General features: G+C 49.3%; 1 protein-coding gene across 2 annotated transcripts in view; it reads left to right on the top strand.

Moving 5' to 3' along the window:
- Positions 1-2054: 2054 nt before the first annotated feature.
- PTPA (protein phosphatase 2 phosphatase activator) overlaps positions 2055-15751 on the top strand; it is a 41956-nt gene continuing 28259 nt past the window's right edge. The window contains exons 1-3 of one of the 2 annotated variants that reach the window (XM_073315012.1): positions 2055-2148; positions 6607-6707; positions 9770-9856. In XM_073315012.1, the coding sequence (XP_073171113.1) occupies positions 2124-2148; positions 6607-6707; positions 9770-9856 (213 nt within the window). In that variant the 5' untranslated portion in view covers positions 2055-2123. The remainder of the gene's footprint in view (positions 2149-6606; positions 6708-9769; positions 9857-15751) is intronic. The other variant, XM_073315013.1, reaches the window with a different exon arrangement.

Raw genomic sequence — 15751 nt, forward strand, 5'->3', positions numbered from 1 at the left:
TACATATAACCTTTCCCCTCCCAAGCTGTTCAGATCCCTTTCCTGACTTTCTCCTGCAGTAAACTCATGTTCTTCTTCTTTACCTTTGCAACTCTGCAAAATGCTACCCCTTAACTGTTATTTCTGCTCTCTGTTCCTTCCTATTCCCCTTCCACCAGGCAGGGCTAACCCATTGGGGGCCCTAAACAGGAATATTTTGGGGCTCCCACACAAAACACATACTCATAATTAATAGGGGGCCCCCTTGAGCTGCTTAGGCCCCAAGGCAATTGCTTAGTCTGCTTATGCTTAGTGCCCTATTTGCCCCTAGGCTTGCTGACTATGCTCCATCCAGCATTATTCCACTCTTATCTATACATTTTTTTCTCTGTGCCACCCCTTGGGCCAGTTTCTTTCTCATGTGTCACGCATTCTTCCTTTCCTAGGAATCCCTCCTTAAAGCAGCTATCATTCTAGGAAACCTTTAAAGAATAGTAAACAAATAGAAAAGTATAAGAGAAAATATCTGTACTGCAGGGAGATGAGACCCACGGCCCATGTGTTATATCTCAGTGTCTCAGTGATTCTGATTGCCAGCAACTTGGAGCAGGGACAATGTCTGCCTCTTGATCCTGTACAGCACTGAGCATTCTGACTGTGCTCAATACGGAGTTAACAAGAGAGAGGATCAAGCCACAGTAGTTGGACCTGTGTCTGGATTTCCAGCCCTCCTACAGTTTAGAGATGTCTGGTTCTCTTCCCTCATCCCTCCCTTAATAAAGAGAGGAGCCATCTGCAAAATTATAGGCCAAAACTGGGGTTGGGTTTTGGGGGTATTTAGAACTGGGGGTTTAGTTTATTATAGGCAGAACTGGTAGTGGCATCTATAGTTCAGATTACTTTACGCTTTCCATTTTACGGTAGTTTTCACTTGCTTATACCACGACAAACTTCAAGTATTTAAGCTGAAACGTTCAGTGCGGGGTGTCTGCCACAGGCTGAATATTTTGGGAAAGTTTCAACAAAAATAACCAAGCCATTTCTGAGAATGAGATTAGGGAAAAAATACCTTGTTTTGCCCCTGTCAAAAAATTATTTTGCAAGGATCCTATGGAAACAATACTCCATGTTCCTGTAATGAAAGGCTGTAGTGTAATGCAGATGGGCAAGCAGGCAGAACCTTAATTCTGGCATTTATGACTTTTGCATGCTTGACTTTGAAATAGGGTGACCATATTTCTGAAAATAAAAATGGGACAGCCTGGGGCTTGCCCGAGCGGCCCCCTCCCCCTTCTTCCACCACATACAGGGTACCAGAACCACCTTCCCCATGCCGCTTGCAGCTGCGGCTGAGCGCCTGAGCCCCATGCCACCTGCAGATAAGGCTGACCTCCCAAGCTCTGCACCACCTTCTCTGCTGCTGCTGGCGGGCACCGTTGCTTTCAGCTGCCCCCCAGGCAGCAGCCACTGCTCTCCGCTCTGCCTTGCAGCCGGGACAAATGCCCAGTTTTCTCAAAAAAGTAGGGATGGCTGGGACAGAGCTGAAAAAGGGGACTGTCCGGCCAAAACGGGACATATGGTTGCCCTACTTTCAAACCTTTTTTGTCTTTGAACATAGCTGTTTTCAGCAAAACAGAGAAGAGGCCACCCATGACATGGGGATCCGGAGCTGGGCTTGATTCTGACGTGCCACAACCCCAGATTTTAGAGCATGCCGTGGGCTCTGGTTCTGAAGTACACACATCCTGATTTTGGGGGTGCCCAGATCCAGATCCGCCTTACATCCCATCCCACAGTAACCCAGTTCAGAGGCAGATGGCGGAGTCCCCTAGCTCCTGACTGACTCGTGTTCCACAGGGTTAGCTACTTCCTTGAGGCCTGAGATTAAGCCAGCCCCCAAAGGTTCCTTAAATGACACGAGTGCCCCGCACAAACATGGCCGCCCGAGCAGACGTATGGGCTCCGGAGCGCCCCGCACAAACATGGCCGCCCGAGCTACTTTTGAATGCCTTGTGCAAATATGGCCGCCCGTGAAGCTCTATGGTGGATGATATGCCCGGCACAAATATGGCCGCCCGACTGTTCGGTTGTGCTAAGGGGTGAAAGGTGAAAGGTGATAACGGCGGGGCCCTGGTTCCAAGAAGATGGCAGAGAGCGAGCGGCAGACAGGTAGGGAGAAGCCCTGCGAGGGGTGGTTGGTGGTGGAGTAGGGCAGCACTGATCTTCTAGGGGGGCAGGGGTCTTGTGTGGTGCCCAGAGGGGGGAGGCTGCGTGATGCCCTCTATGGGGGCAGGGTCCCGTGCTCCGTCCTGGTGGGGAGTGAAGGCTGGGTGATGCGCTCTATGAGGGCAGGGGGTCTCTGTGCCCCATAGTGTGTGTTGGGGTGGGGGGGAGACTGGGTGATGCGCTCTATGAGGGCAGGGGGTCTCTGTGCCCCATAGTGTGTGTTGGGGGCGGGGGGGAGGCTGGGTGATGCGCTCTATGGGGGCAGGGTCCCGTGCTCCGTCCTGGTGGGGAGTGAAGGCTGGGTGATGCTCTCTATGGGGCAGGGGGGTCTCTGTGCCCCATAGTGTGTGTTGGGGGGGGGAGACTGGGTGATGCGCTCTATGAGGGCAGGGGGTCTCTGTGCCCCATAGTGTGTGTTGGGGGTGGGGAGGCTGGGTGATGCGCTCTATGAGGGCAGGGGGTCTCTGTGCCCCATAGTGTGTGTTGGGGGGGGGAGACTGGGTGATGCGCTCTATGAGGGCAGGGGGTCTCTGTGCCCCATAGTGTGTGTTGGGGGTGGGGAGGTTGGGTGATGCGCTCTATGAGGGCAGGGGGTCTCTGTGCCCCATAGTGTGTGTTGGGGGGGGGAGACTGGGTGATGCGCTCTATGAGGGCAGGGGGTCTCTGTGCCCCATAGTGTGTGTTGGGGGGGGGGGAGACTGGGTGATGCGCTCTATGAGGGCAGGGGGTCTCTGTGCCCCATAGTGTGTGTTGGGGGCGGGGGGGAGGCTGGGTGATGCGCTCTATGGGGGCAGGGTCCCGTGCTCCGTCTTGGTGGGGAGTGAAGGCTGGGTGATGCTCTCTATGGGGCAGGGGGGTCTCTGTGCCCCATAGTGTGTGTTGGGGGGGGAGACTGGGTGATGCGCTCTATGAGGGCAGGGGGTCTCTGTGCCCCATAGTGTGTGTTGGGGGCGGGGGAAGGCTGGGTGATGCTCTCTATGGGGCAGGGGGGTCTCTGTGCCCCATAGTGTGTGTTGGGGGCGGGGGAAGGCTGGGTGATGCTCTCTATGAGGGTAGGGGGTCTCTGTGCTCCATAGTGTGTGTTGGTGGGGGAAGGCTGGGTGATGCTTTCTATGTGAGCAGGGGTCCTGTTCCCCATACTGTGGGGGGGGGCGGGGGAGTCTGAGTGATGCCGGCTATGGGGACAGGTGGTCTCTGTGCACTAAAATGGGGTGGGGGAGGGCGGGGCTTCTCATGAATTCATGTACCCTGGGATGGAAAGGGTGAGTGGGGGGATTCTGTAATGTAGGTTCCCTGCCCCTTAGTAGGGATGGGATCTTGCTGTACTCTTTGGGGGACTGTTCCTGTGCTTGGAGCCTCATAGTGTGGGGGAGCAGGTTGTGATGCCCCTCTTTGAGATTATTATTTTGATGGCCTATACTGGAAGCCCCAGAGAGACTGAAGCTAACTATGGGGGGGGGTTACTCTCCCCCTCTGCAGCCCCCACAACTTCACTTTTGAGCCAGGGGAGTGGGGGAATGGTGAATTACTGAAGTTGTTGGCACCTTGGGCCTTCTACCTGACTGTCACTGGCTGTTTCTAACCTGGGGATAGACCACTGGCCCAAAGCAACTCTTTTGCTCCTCAGCCAAGTGTCTCTCTCCCACCTATATTAAACATCTCCTGGTGCAGGCCATTTCAGAATCTAGGCTGGTGGTTAGAGCAGAGGATTGGGAGTCAGGATATCTAGTTTCTATTCCAGCTCTGGGCAAATTACTTAGCATCTAGGAGCCTCAGTTTCCTATCTGTAAAATGGGGGTAATACCTACCCTTCTCCCAGGAATTAAGTATATGTGGAAAATACTTTGAGATCCTTAGAGACTATGTGCTATAGAAGTGAAAAGGATCCAAAGATAATTTGGAGCAAATGTACAGAGGTGATTCAAATGTAGTAGCAGTTTTTGTTTTGAAATTCAAGTGGGATTTGTGTGTCCCTCATATATGACAATTGGAAGGGAATTAACAATGCTATTTGTGCCACTTGTGAATAAAGCTGTTAATTAATTCTTAAAAGAATCAAATACAAGAAACAAATGCAGAGCTGAGATCCAGCAGCTCACTGGTTTCTGACTGAGGGGCCAAGGTATTCTGTTACCTGAGAAGCCTTCTCTCAGCTGGATTAGATCCAGGTGGATAAGCCGCATTTTCCTGGTGGGGAAAGGACTGGGAAAGTCTCCATTGTCAAGGTCAGTTCTCATCACAAAATACCCTCTTCTCCACCCCAAAGCACAGGTCCTTGCTCTTGCCTAGAAACAAGTTATTGTGTATATACCTATTACAGTAGTCCCTTTTGTGCTAGGTACCTGGTAAGAGACAGTCTTTGCTCCGGAGAACTTGATTTCTAAATAGACAAGGGGTGGGTGGGGGGAAGAAGCAGAGAGATGAAGTGAGTTGCTCAACAGTGACAGAACTGGGACCATAGCTCAGGCCTCCTGAGTCCCAATCTAGTGTCTTATCCCCAGGCCATCCTGTCTGTGAATCCTCCTCTGTCCTGTTTTAGGTGATCAATCTTTTTGCTGGTCTAAGTTTTCACATCTTCCTTTATCAGTGCACTGAAAGTTTGTTGAACTTGCTGTTTATTGTCTTTGATTTTAAAGCATTATTTAAAAACCATTTACCATAATGTGACATTACTGAGTTGTGAGTTTGGTAACCTGCAGCTTTTCTGAATACAGATAAAATTGCACATGCATTGCACCTTCATATCCGGGGCTCTCAAAGTACTTTACAAACATCTGTTAACTAGCCCTCCCATCACCCTTGCAAAGAGGTAATGGTATATATTGTAGAAGGGAAAATTAAGGGACAGAGAGGTTAAATGACTTTCCTGAAGTGAGGCTGTGGCAGAGCTCGCAATGGAATGCAGGAGTTTTGACTCCTAGTCATCTGCTGTGATTCTAGACAGTGCTACCTTGCTGGAGAAAAGGGAAGAGCTGGTGAACGCTTCTGGACAGTATTAACTGTGCAAGTGATTATAAACATTCTTCTTTTAGGCAGTTCAGCTTTTGTTGGAAAATCATGTTTAGAATTTGCCGTTAGTGCTAAGAATGATTATTTAAGTGTTGTCTGGGTGCTCGGTGCTGGACCAAAGGTTTGAAATGTTCTATGGTTGAAAGCATTAATCAAGGGACTATGATCTAGCTGTTAATTTCATGCTAAATACCCTCTTGGTTTTCTGATTCACTGTTTGCTGTATTGCATCTTGATTTTAAGTTTGCCACAAGGTTAAATGCATATTTGCATCACATTGCCATTAGCAATGTTTCCAGCTCTGCAGTGTGCTCGCGTGGGACTGCAGGCTGAGACTAGAACCAGTTGTTCACCTTGGACTGCAGAGGAATTAGGAAAGGACTGACCCATATGTCAGGGTTTATTTCCTTTCTGTGAAAGCTCAGGGGAAAGAGGGTTCCTGGCTAACTGTGTACCTGGGTCGGGGAACAGGAATGCTGCTGACATGCATTAATTATTTGCATTTCTATTGTGCCTGTCATCCCAGGACTGACCCATATGTCAGGGTTTATTTCCTTTCTGTGAAAGCTCAGGGGAAAGAGGGTTCCTGGCTAACTGTGTACCTAGGTCGGGGAACAGGAATGCTGCTGACATTATGCATTAATTATTTGCATTTCTATTGTGCCTGTCATCCCAGGATCTCAAAGTGCTTTATAAAGAACCTCAGTTCGTACTTCCCAGCATCACCCTAAAGCCAACCTAGGGACACTAGTTGAGTACTGAGAGAAGAGTGCCACCTACTGAATCACTGATGCTTTGTGTTCACTGCAAAAAGAGGATGTATTTTTACATGGAGATGACTCCCAATGTAAAACCACACTTTTTGCAGTGAAGACCTAGCCTAATGCTATGATTGCCATGATGCCTACAAAACACTGGATGATGATTAGGCTGGTGGTGTGCTGAGACCATTGCCTATCATGCTGACCAATATAGTTTCATTGTTCACTTATACTCCCCCCTCCATCTGTTGTCTCTTGTTTTATACTGATATTGTAAGTTCTTTGGGGCTGGACAGGTCTTTTTGTTCTGTGAGTGTACAGTGCCTAGCACAGTGGGATCCTGGACCACAACTAGAGCTCCTAGATGCTATGATAATACAAATGATTAATAATAATTTCTGCAGTGTCCTGGGATTTCTTAGGGCTCAGCCATCAAGGTACTGAGCAGGCTTGATGCTGCTTAGCGTGTGAGACCTGATGGGATCAGAGCACGAGAGTGAGAACAGATCATAGAGTTCAGTACCTTTTGGTCCAGAAAAATGAATGTTGCCATCTAAGAAGTGGCTGGAGTTAAAGGGGGAGTCTTTACTATCTGGCTATGTTTGACATCTCTCTCTTCTTTGTCTTCCAGGCTCTCCTGAGGAGGCAATGCCTCCCCTCTGCCAGAGCTTCATGATCCCCAAAAAGGAAATACACATGGTACCCGACATGGCCAAGTGGAAACGCTCTCAGGTATGGAACTGGGTCCAGGGCCAGTCTTTGAGGTTCCTGGTGTGCCCCCGAGGCATCATTTGCATGGAAAAGGCCAACCCTGGTTTGGGCCTAGCTAATGGACTGAACGGGGTTGGGTTGAGCTATGTGGAATAATTCTTCTTAAAAGCAAAAGAGCAGCATGACTAATGCCACGTGAATTGTCATAAAGTTAGTCTACCCCAGTAACCCTTTAATGACAACAATAGGGGGCTTTTGGATACTGACAGCTCTTGCTTGGGGAGTAATTTTTTGATGGCAGGTAGGTCTTGTCTACGTTGACACCAGTGTATCCTGTAGTTCATCACCAGTGGCAGCGGTAGGGTAGACAGAGCTCAGGTGTTTTTGCCAACCTGTAGGATTAGACAACACAGTGGTAAAATGCTTGAGCCGGGTCTATGCTCTCACTTTTGCTACAGTGCTGGTGAACTGTTTTTCCTCTACAGAAGTGTTGAAGGGATGAGAGCCTGGAAGAGGAGGAGAGAGATCCTTCTGTGAGCTTTGATTAACACACAGGCATGGTCTATGCTGCAAGGAGATCTGTACGCCTCATGATCATGTTTAAACATGTTGCTAGCAGAGTTCTAGGCACGTTACCGGTGTAGATAGGGTGTAGTCTGAGAAACGTGATTGTGGCTGGAGTGATTCTGATCTCATTGGGACCATGGTATTAAACCCTGTCTACAGATGGTAGCAGTTGTGCTGTGAAAAATATTCCATCGGGTTCTGGTAAATAAGAAGTGTAAGGTCTCATTTATGCTGCAGCTAAAACAGAGTCAGGGGACCTGGTTACAACATGGTTAGAAGTTGCAGGATATAGCTTTGGCCAGTGTAGGGCTTTAGTCCAGTTATGGAGAAAGAAGTCACCAAGTACTCAGGATTTAATCCTTACCGTGTTGTAATGGGTACCTTTACTCAGGGCTAGTGTAGGCAGAGCCCAAAGTGCCATGGTGAGTGGGCTAAAATTATTAGAACTGTCCTCCTGTAAGTGTTACCCATTCCTGCATAGAGTCTAGGCTAGAAAGTAACTTTATAAGAATGATTATAACTGTCTTGATATGTCTACCCTGGCCCTTCAAACCATGCTAGAACCTGGTTTACCCCCGCAGTGATTGAACTGAAGTTTGAGATGGTTTTAAATATAGTTTTCCCTTTAGTGTTGATAGGGCATGTGATTATAACCCTGTCCACAGTACAGAAGTATCCATGCAAAACTTGTTTTTGGGCCAGCCATGATAGAGCATGTTGTCTCCTTTTCTGTATGACCCTCCATGTTTTAACCAAGTTCAGAAACAAAATTTTAAGTGTGATCACCAAACATAATTTCTTAATATTGTTATAACATAGCTTTCCATCCACAGTTATGTTTATGATCCACCCTGCCATGGTATAATATGAACCCTGATATGGTAGTTCTTGAACTTGAGGTGGCTGGCAGTCTAGGTAATAAGCCAAGAAACTGCGAGAAGTTGGCCCTTCCTAATGTTGGTGTTGGAAAAGGGAGATGATGAAGATATGGTGATTCTGCTGGTGTAGAAGGGCTCTTAGCAAAAGTTTTACTACCAGCACGATTGCAGTTGGTACACTGCAATACATTGAGACAACTTCAGGCTCTCTGTGCAGTTGGCTTTTCCCGGTGCTCTATCCGTCTCGCTGTGTGCGTGAACTTGCCACAGTTGGCCTGTTGGTCAGCCCAGCTCCCTTTGGACTAGATTGAGGCCATTCTCTTTGTCAGCAGTACTGTTTTGTTGAGACTTTAGCCTCTCGTCTAACTGGCCTGAGTGATGTAATGAGTTTGACAGTTCTGAGCATTTCTTGAACTTGATGTCCACAAGCAATGTGGTGTCTGCTCCAGCACATTGTGGCCGACACCCTTTTTGCCAGTCTGGTGTGTTTTTTTTGTTTTTTTTTTTAAACTTGTGTGGAAGAGCCAGGAGAAGAGATCATTTTAAATGGTTAAAAAAAACAAGAACATCAGTCCCGCTTAGAGGGCCTGTAGTGGCACTGGGGTGGCTGTTTTTAATGGGGTCTACTTAGCTTGGTGCAGAAGAAAGGGCTGCAGAGGTAAAGCACATGGTTCCTGAGGTAAATGTTTAGGCTTGAACCCCAGGAACTGTCACAATCTGTGTTCTTGTGTCTGTGGTCCAAACTTGCTGCTGAGGGGTGGGGACAGCAGGGTGGGAATAGCTCTTGCATGGGGACCAAGCTATGATGCCGCCAAGGGGTCTTAAATGATAACAAGGTCTTCACGAAGGCCTGCGGCTGAAGCTTTGTCCCCTTGCTTGGGCTTTAAGTCTTATTTCTGCCCAGGACTTCTGTGGCAGGAAGTCATGGTGGTAGCAGGTGACAATGAGCTCGTCGAGACCTTTGAAAGTGTCTTCCCCAAAAAGAAAAAAGCCATTCCCTAGTCCCAGGGCTTTGTGGCTCTTTCACTTTCGCCACTGTGTTTCCTGAGCAGCCTGACTATATTCCGTACATGGCACTTCACAAGCAGTGGGGTTGAAAGAAGAGAGGAGAAAGGTATGTGTTTGGGGCAACTTTCGGCCACTTCTCCTAGTTGCAGGCAGCGTGAAAGAAGGCCTGGCACAGAGAGCAGGAGAAGTAGATTAAGAGAGAGGTTTGGGAGAAGTGATATGGAGTAGGAAGAAACAAGCAGTGATGTAGACAGGGCCGAGATTGTGCAAAGCCTGGACATGAGGAGCTGGAATGTGGTGGTGTGGTAAGAGACAGGAACCTGGTAAGGGGATTCAAGGAGGAGGGTTGTGGTTTGGGCTGTTTATATAGAGTTTGCTCGGTGTGATGTCACCACTGAGGGCTCAGGGTGCACTTAGTGCTGTTCCAGGAGTTCCCATCAGTCTAGGAGTCCCCAAGGACAAGGCAGTAACAGCAGAACAAGCCGTGTCCTGGGCTATCCCAGAAAACGGATGCAGTGGGTTGGGCATTGTCCCTTTGGTTTGCTCTAGGCTTCTCACACTGGCGTTGCTTGCCTCTAAAGTAACTGTCAGTGCTCCGCTAATACCCCTTCCACTTGTGTTTGTTTGCAGGCGTATGCAGACTACATAGGTTTCATCCTCACCCTGAACGAAGGTGTCAAGGGCAAGAAACTGACCTGTGAATACAAAGTATCTGAGGTGGGAAAAGGGCCCAGCCCTGTTCTTTCCAATCTTGCATTTGCTCTGCTTTTGCTTGTGTGCCTTTCACAGCAGGGCCCAGGGCTGCAATGGCTGCTTTCCTGGTGTCCCACAGAGAATAAAGTGGAGCCAAACTGTATCTGCTTTCCTCATTAACGGTGGTAGAGCAGCCTGTCGGGACTACAAGTACAAGCATGCAATGCTTCATCCGGTAACAAGGTGCCTTTTGCTTACTCGCAAAACTTGTAATTGAGCAAACTGAGAGGAAGCTGGGGTGTATAAGGGCTTGGGGTGAAGAAGAGGGGCTCTGTTCTGTCCACACCCACTACGCTATTGCTGCGTGCTCTCAGCCAGAAAACAAGAAGCCATCTTATTTAATGGCTATAATGGAGGATTGGGAGCCTTGGATTCTCTTCCTGTTGTCTCACTGACTTGCTGTGTGACCTTGGGCAAATCTCTTAACTTCTCTTTACCTCTGTGTCCCCATCTCTCAAATGGAGTTATTAGTAGTGACCTCCCAGTGAGGGCTCATTCATGTTTACTTTAAGCTGAAAGATGCTACAGATGGGCAAAATATTGCTTCCCCCTTTGCCCTTGGTGCCAGTGTTCTTTGGGTTTCTTGTGTCTTCACCCCTGAGGGGACAGTTAGATTCTTCAGACTGTAACAAGCTCTCTTTCCTGTGCTGTTGTCTGGGCAGCAGTTACAGCCGCTCCTGCCCCTTGGTGTGAAGCCTGTCCCAGTCTCTAATCTCTATTGTTTGAACAAGGGGTGTGGTGCAGAGAGGTTTACCCTGGATCCTTCCATGTAGCTAGCCTTGCCCTGCCATGCCTGAACTCTGACTGAGCCCTGCTGGACCCTTTCTTGAGCAGCATTGGCTCCTGTGAGCTTGGGGCAGATTTTTGGCTGGGTCCAGACTGTCTAATGTTGCACTTCATGTTCTTTTAATTTGATTTATGAGACATGAGCAGAGGCTGGGGAGGGAAGAGATGAGCTTGGCACTGAGGTGCCCTAAGCACTAGTTCAGAGGTGTTCAGCAGGCCCTTAGGAGAAGGTAGGGCATTAGTGACCTGGTTTCTCTGGGAGAGTTGTGTGTCTGTCACTTAGTGGCATTTGTAACACTGCAGCTCCTCATGTGCAAGTGTGCTGAAAGTTCTTTCAGCATAGTGGAGTCCATCCTAATGGTCTCCAGGATATTGAGGCCAGAGGAGAGATTCAGAGTGGACTCTCAGGGTTATACTGCAGATTTCCTCTTCATGTGCTTTACCTGCTGGAACTTGTCATGTTTCCGTCATTATTCCAAAGTAAGCAGTGGTGTAGCACTGACCTGTGGTTATTGTGTCAGTCACTGAACTCGTCTTCCAAGCAGCACTGGACTGAGTCCAGTGCAGAGTGACTAAGAGAATTTCTCGGGACCCTCTTAGCTCTTTCCAATTATAACCAGTCACAACTGTGCAGGTTAATGGGGCTGCTTAAAGGAGACCTTCAAGTGGCAGAGGGAGGAATGGACTTGTGCCCTGTCTGGCTGTGGCTTTCTGGGTGGATAAGGAGGCCTGGAAGGAACTTTTTTTCAACATGTTGGTTTTTGTTAGAGATCTCAGGCATGCCAGGGTTGGCCATCCACGTTCTAGATTTCCCTTGAGGAACTGGACATGTGGCTCAGAAACTCACTCGCCCTTTGCTGAAAGAACAGGGGTGTGGAATCTCTACCAAAAGCACTTTTCTTCCAACTTTTGTTCAGGCATTTGGTTAAATAGGAGCTGCCAAAATCCCATTTTAAACAGTCTGAATAAAAACCATTCCCCATTTCAGTTGTTCAAGATTTGACCGCACAGTGTGCCTCTGTCATAACCATGTTGGTCTCCAGTCATCACTAGAGTCTTACAGGGAAAAGAGGGTAGCAAGACCTGAATTTCTAATGTATAAAACAATCAGAATAATAACTTTAAACCCCAGCTGCCCACCCTTTCAGGCCTTTAACCTGAAGAAGCAGAAAAAGCATGAATCTGTTTTTTCCCCCTCTTGGCAGATCCCCTTTAAATGGTTTTAGTGCAAGTGACAAATACCAAATGTGATGTCAACAACTAAGACAATTTCTACAACTTGTCTTGCTGTCTTCATGCTGAGCAGGGTAGAAACCTATGACTGAAGGCAAAATGAATCCGCTTTCCTCTGGGGTGGAAGGTCCCATGGGTTGCCCTGTTGATGAGGCTACATCCATTTTATTCCTGCTTCCTTACGCCCTGCTGAGGTTCCTTCTGCATCTTTATACCTTCCTTGCTGATCAAACATGTGGAACTCCTTCCTGCACCTAACACTCCCTCATATCCCTCCTGTGCATGCACGTCCTCCTTGCAACTGCTCACTTGTTGGTCCACCAAAGAAAGGAGTGATGGGAGAGGAGAAATCAGACGACCTAACAGTCTCCAGGATATTGAGTGGCTGAACCCTTTTGTGTGTCTGACTTAGGGTGTGATCCTGCAAAGTGAGCACACTTAGGGTGTGAGCAGGCTTAGCGCCTGTTGAAATCAGATGACGTCACTGGGGGCTGAGTGCATTCCACACGTCTCAGGAGGAGCTGATCCACCTTGCAGGGCCAGACCTTCAGACTGTAACCTCTGCGGCACCAGCCTGGGTTTTCGTATTGCATTGAACGCAGGCTGCACTTAATAAACAAGAGGGCTGCGCATCTGCCTGTGGGCTGCGTATGGCTCCTGCAGTGGAGGCTGAGGTCTGGTTGCTTGCTGGGAGATGTTCCTAAAGCTGCCTTCCCGGCCAGTCTATAGTAACAGCTGTGGCTTTGGCATGCAGGTCTAATGTGGTGGGGAAAGGTTAATTTTGAGCTTCCAAGTGAGCAGCACTGGGGCAAGAGAACATGCAGCCTGCAGAGAGGTCTCCTACCCTTTAAATAGTCCCTGTGATTCCAGATCACATGTATTTTTCTGGTGTTTGCCCACTTCCATCTTGCATTTGGGAATCTCCTGCACTTGAATGGCTGCCACCCAGCTCTGGGGTGCCTTGCTTGGATTCTAGGAGGGAAGGGTGGGAAAGAGGCAGTCACTCTTGACACCAAGGAGCCTGACTGCTTGGGCTCTAGAGAGGACATTCCCTCTGATTGCCTCCAGTTGCCTGGCTGATGCTTGCAAGAGATGCTGTCAGGTCACTGTTCCATAGGAGGCTACAGGGTTCACCTTTGCGATCACAGGGCACATTTTGGTCTGGGAGGGCGACAGGATGCAAAATCAGCACAACAAAAAGAAGGGGGGGGAGGGGGAGGATTTGCCCTTGCTCGGATGCCTGGGAAGGTAAAGTAAAAATAGATTCTAAAAACCTAGCCACCCAAGACCATGCTGCAGTGGTTCTGATTGCTGAGTTCCTGTGAGCCCTGCTGTTTCCCCTGGCGGGGTTCGCCCCTGGCAGTATGAGTTTCCTCTGCCATGTTAATTCTGCTGGGCAATGGAAACCTGCCCCTTTTAATAAGCCCCTTTTCAAAGGGCCCCAAGCCCAAAATGCGCTGTGTCTCTTTAATTATTTATTGGCATGGCTGAGCCAGCAGCTGGGTCCTGCTCTCCTGCATTCAGCTGGGCTGTTTTTTAATCCCTTTAAAGCAGGCAAGTGAGGAAGGGATGCGTGACTCTGCCTCCCTTTCCTGAGGCCTGGAGGCAGAGACTGCAAAGGGGACAAAAGAAGAAAATTTCTTGCCAGCCATTTATCCAACTGGCACCGAGTGCTGCAGTCATGGCTCGGTGAGAGGGTTTGAAATACGGGAGCTGCTCGTAATGAGCTGCTACTGCTGGCGGATAAATCACTGGCATTATTTAATTATTTAACAAAAGCCACTGCCGGGCCTCTGTTGTTAATTGGAGGGGAGTGCGGTAGCCAGGTCTGGCTGAGCTGAAAACCAAGCCCAATCCCAACCCCATTGGGGGAGGGCCTGTCTCTGTGTTCTGGATTTGTACAGTGCCTAGCGCCATAGGGTTCTGATCAATGACATGGGCTCCAACACCGCAATACAGATAATTAATAGTCTCATCCCACTTTGCTTGAGTCACAGGTGCCGCCCTGTCGCTGATTCCAGCCTGTGATCTTACAGTGGCTCCCAGGTTGCGTGTGGCCTGTTGTCTTACCCAGTGCATCTGCATGCTGTGCTTAGGGTATCCCCTGTGCTTTCTCTGCTTTAATCTGTTCTTGTCTATCCGCCAATCACAGCCATCCTCTTTAGACCCCTTCACTGCTCTGGATTTGGGGCTCCTTTTGCAGCAGATAAATCCTAGATTCCTGCAGTATGGCTCTATGCTGCACCCTCACCTGTTTCCAGCAGCCCCTCCAGAGACAGTGTCTGGACAGGCACCCGCTAAGCTAGCTGCAGATGTCACGAAAGACCTCCCTGCAGGGGAGATGGGAGAGGAGGGGGGACTCACTGCTGGTTCAAAGGCAGAAAAGCGCTGCCTGCCTGTCTCTCCTCCCCCGCCCCTCCAGTTGCGCTTCAAGAGCTAGAAACTTGCTAGGCTCTGCTGTTTCCTAGTCCTCTTCTGACAGGCAGCATGAAGAATTGAACCACAACCCAGGAGACCAGCCTGCTTCACACGGTCGATGCCTCCAGCAAAGTCAAACCAGCCCCTGCCTCGTCTGCCCTCTTTCTCTCCTTGAAGGAGGAATCCCCTCTTGAGACCATGGTGCCTCTGTTGCCCAGGGCCCAGCCGGCTCTGGCTGCTCCGACTTGGGAGTGGAGAATCCCAAGAGCATTGGCAGGTGAAAATATCTCCTGGTTGTTAGCGGGGCCTCCTAGTGCTGCCTTCTGCAGCTTAATCCACTGATTGGGGTTTGGACAATGATCCTGCCACCACGTTTCTGCTTTGCATCTGAACCGGGGCTGTAGTGCTGCCCTCAGAGGGCGTCCGCTCTGGACCCAGGGGGCGTTTGCATGTTCTGGGCTCAAACCCTAAAGCTCTCCAGCAGGCTGCATGTAGCCGGGCAGTGTTGAACCACGCTCTATATTGTCTGCCAGTCTCTGCCCCCGTAGTCATCTCTCTCGCCCAAGGCTCTCCGCTACTTAGAATCCTGCTCTCCCTTTGCTCTGGCCTTGTCTGCCTCTCCTTTAACCCCTGCCCAGGCTGCCTCTCTGTCCTCACATCACAATCAAGCTCCTCATCTCTACCTTCAAGGGGCTGGACGCTTCTGCCTTTCTTGCTCCTCAGTGTGCTCTCACTGCTCCTTCATCATCATCTTCCATTCTCAGCTTCACGTCATCAGTCACACCTCCCTCCTCTTTGGAATGCCCCCTGTCTCCCCTGCGCCAACCGCTTTCCCTCCCTGCTTTCAGGTCCCTCCTCAATCTCTCCTCCTGGGAATCCTCCTTTGCATGAGTGAGACTGTTAGCTCTGGGCGGTGACCATATCTCGTATGTACGCATTTGTGAAGGGCCATGTGCTCTGATCATCTGACTTGCAGAGAGGATTGGTACCGCTGGAAATCAGACTATGATGACAAGATCCTGATCAAGGTTGGGGCCCCTTAGTGCTAGGCACTGTGTAAACACCTAGTAAGAGAGAGACTCTGCCCTAAAGAGCTTACGGTCTAAATAACTGTCTAGATAGACAAAAAGTAGCAGGGAAACAGACCCCAATTCTCAAAGGTATTGGGTGTTTAACTCCTATTGAAATAGTTTGGAGTTAGAAACCTAAACGCCTTTGAGGATCTGGGTCAAAGTGACTTGACCGAGATCAGTCAGTAGCAGTCAGGATACTTTCTAAACAGTACACTGTGTCCTGTGGGGAACATTAGATCTAAAGTGTGTGGTGCAGAGCCCACAACTGCATGTCAGAGACCCCTGAAAGATGTGGCCCTACCCCCAGCCTATTCCTAGCTCCTCTGCTTCGGTCAAGTTCTCTTTGCAA

This window comes from Lepidochelys kempii, chromosome 16 (genome assembly GCF_965140265.1).
Source record: "Lepidochelys kempii isolate rLepKem1 chromosome 16, rLepKem1.hap2, whole genome shotgun sequence".
In the NCBI taxonomy this organism is placed as follows: Eukaryota; Metazoa; Chordata; order Testudines; family Cheloniidae; genus Lepidochelys; species Lepidochelys kempii.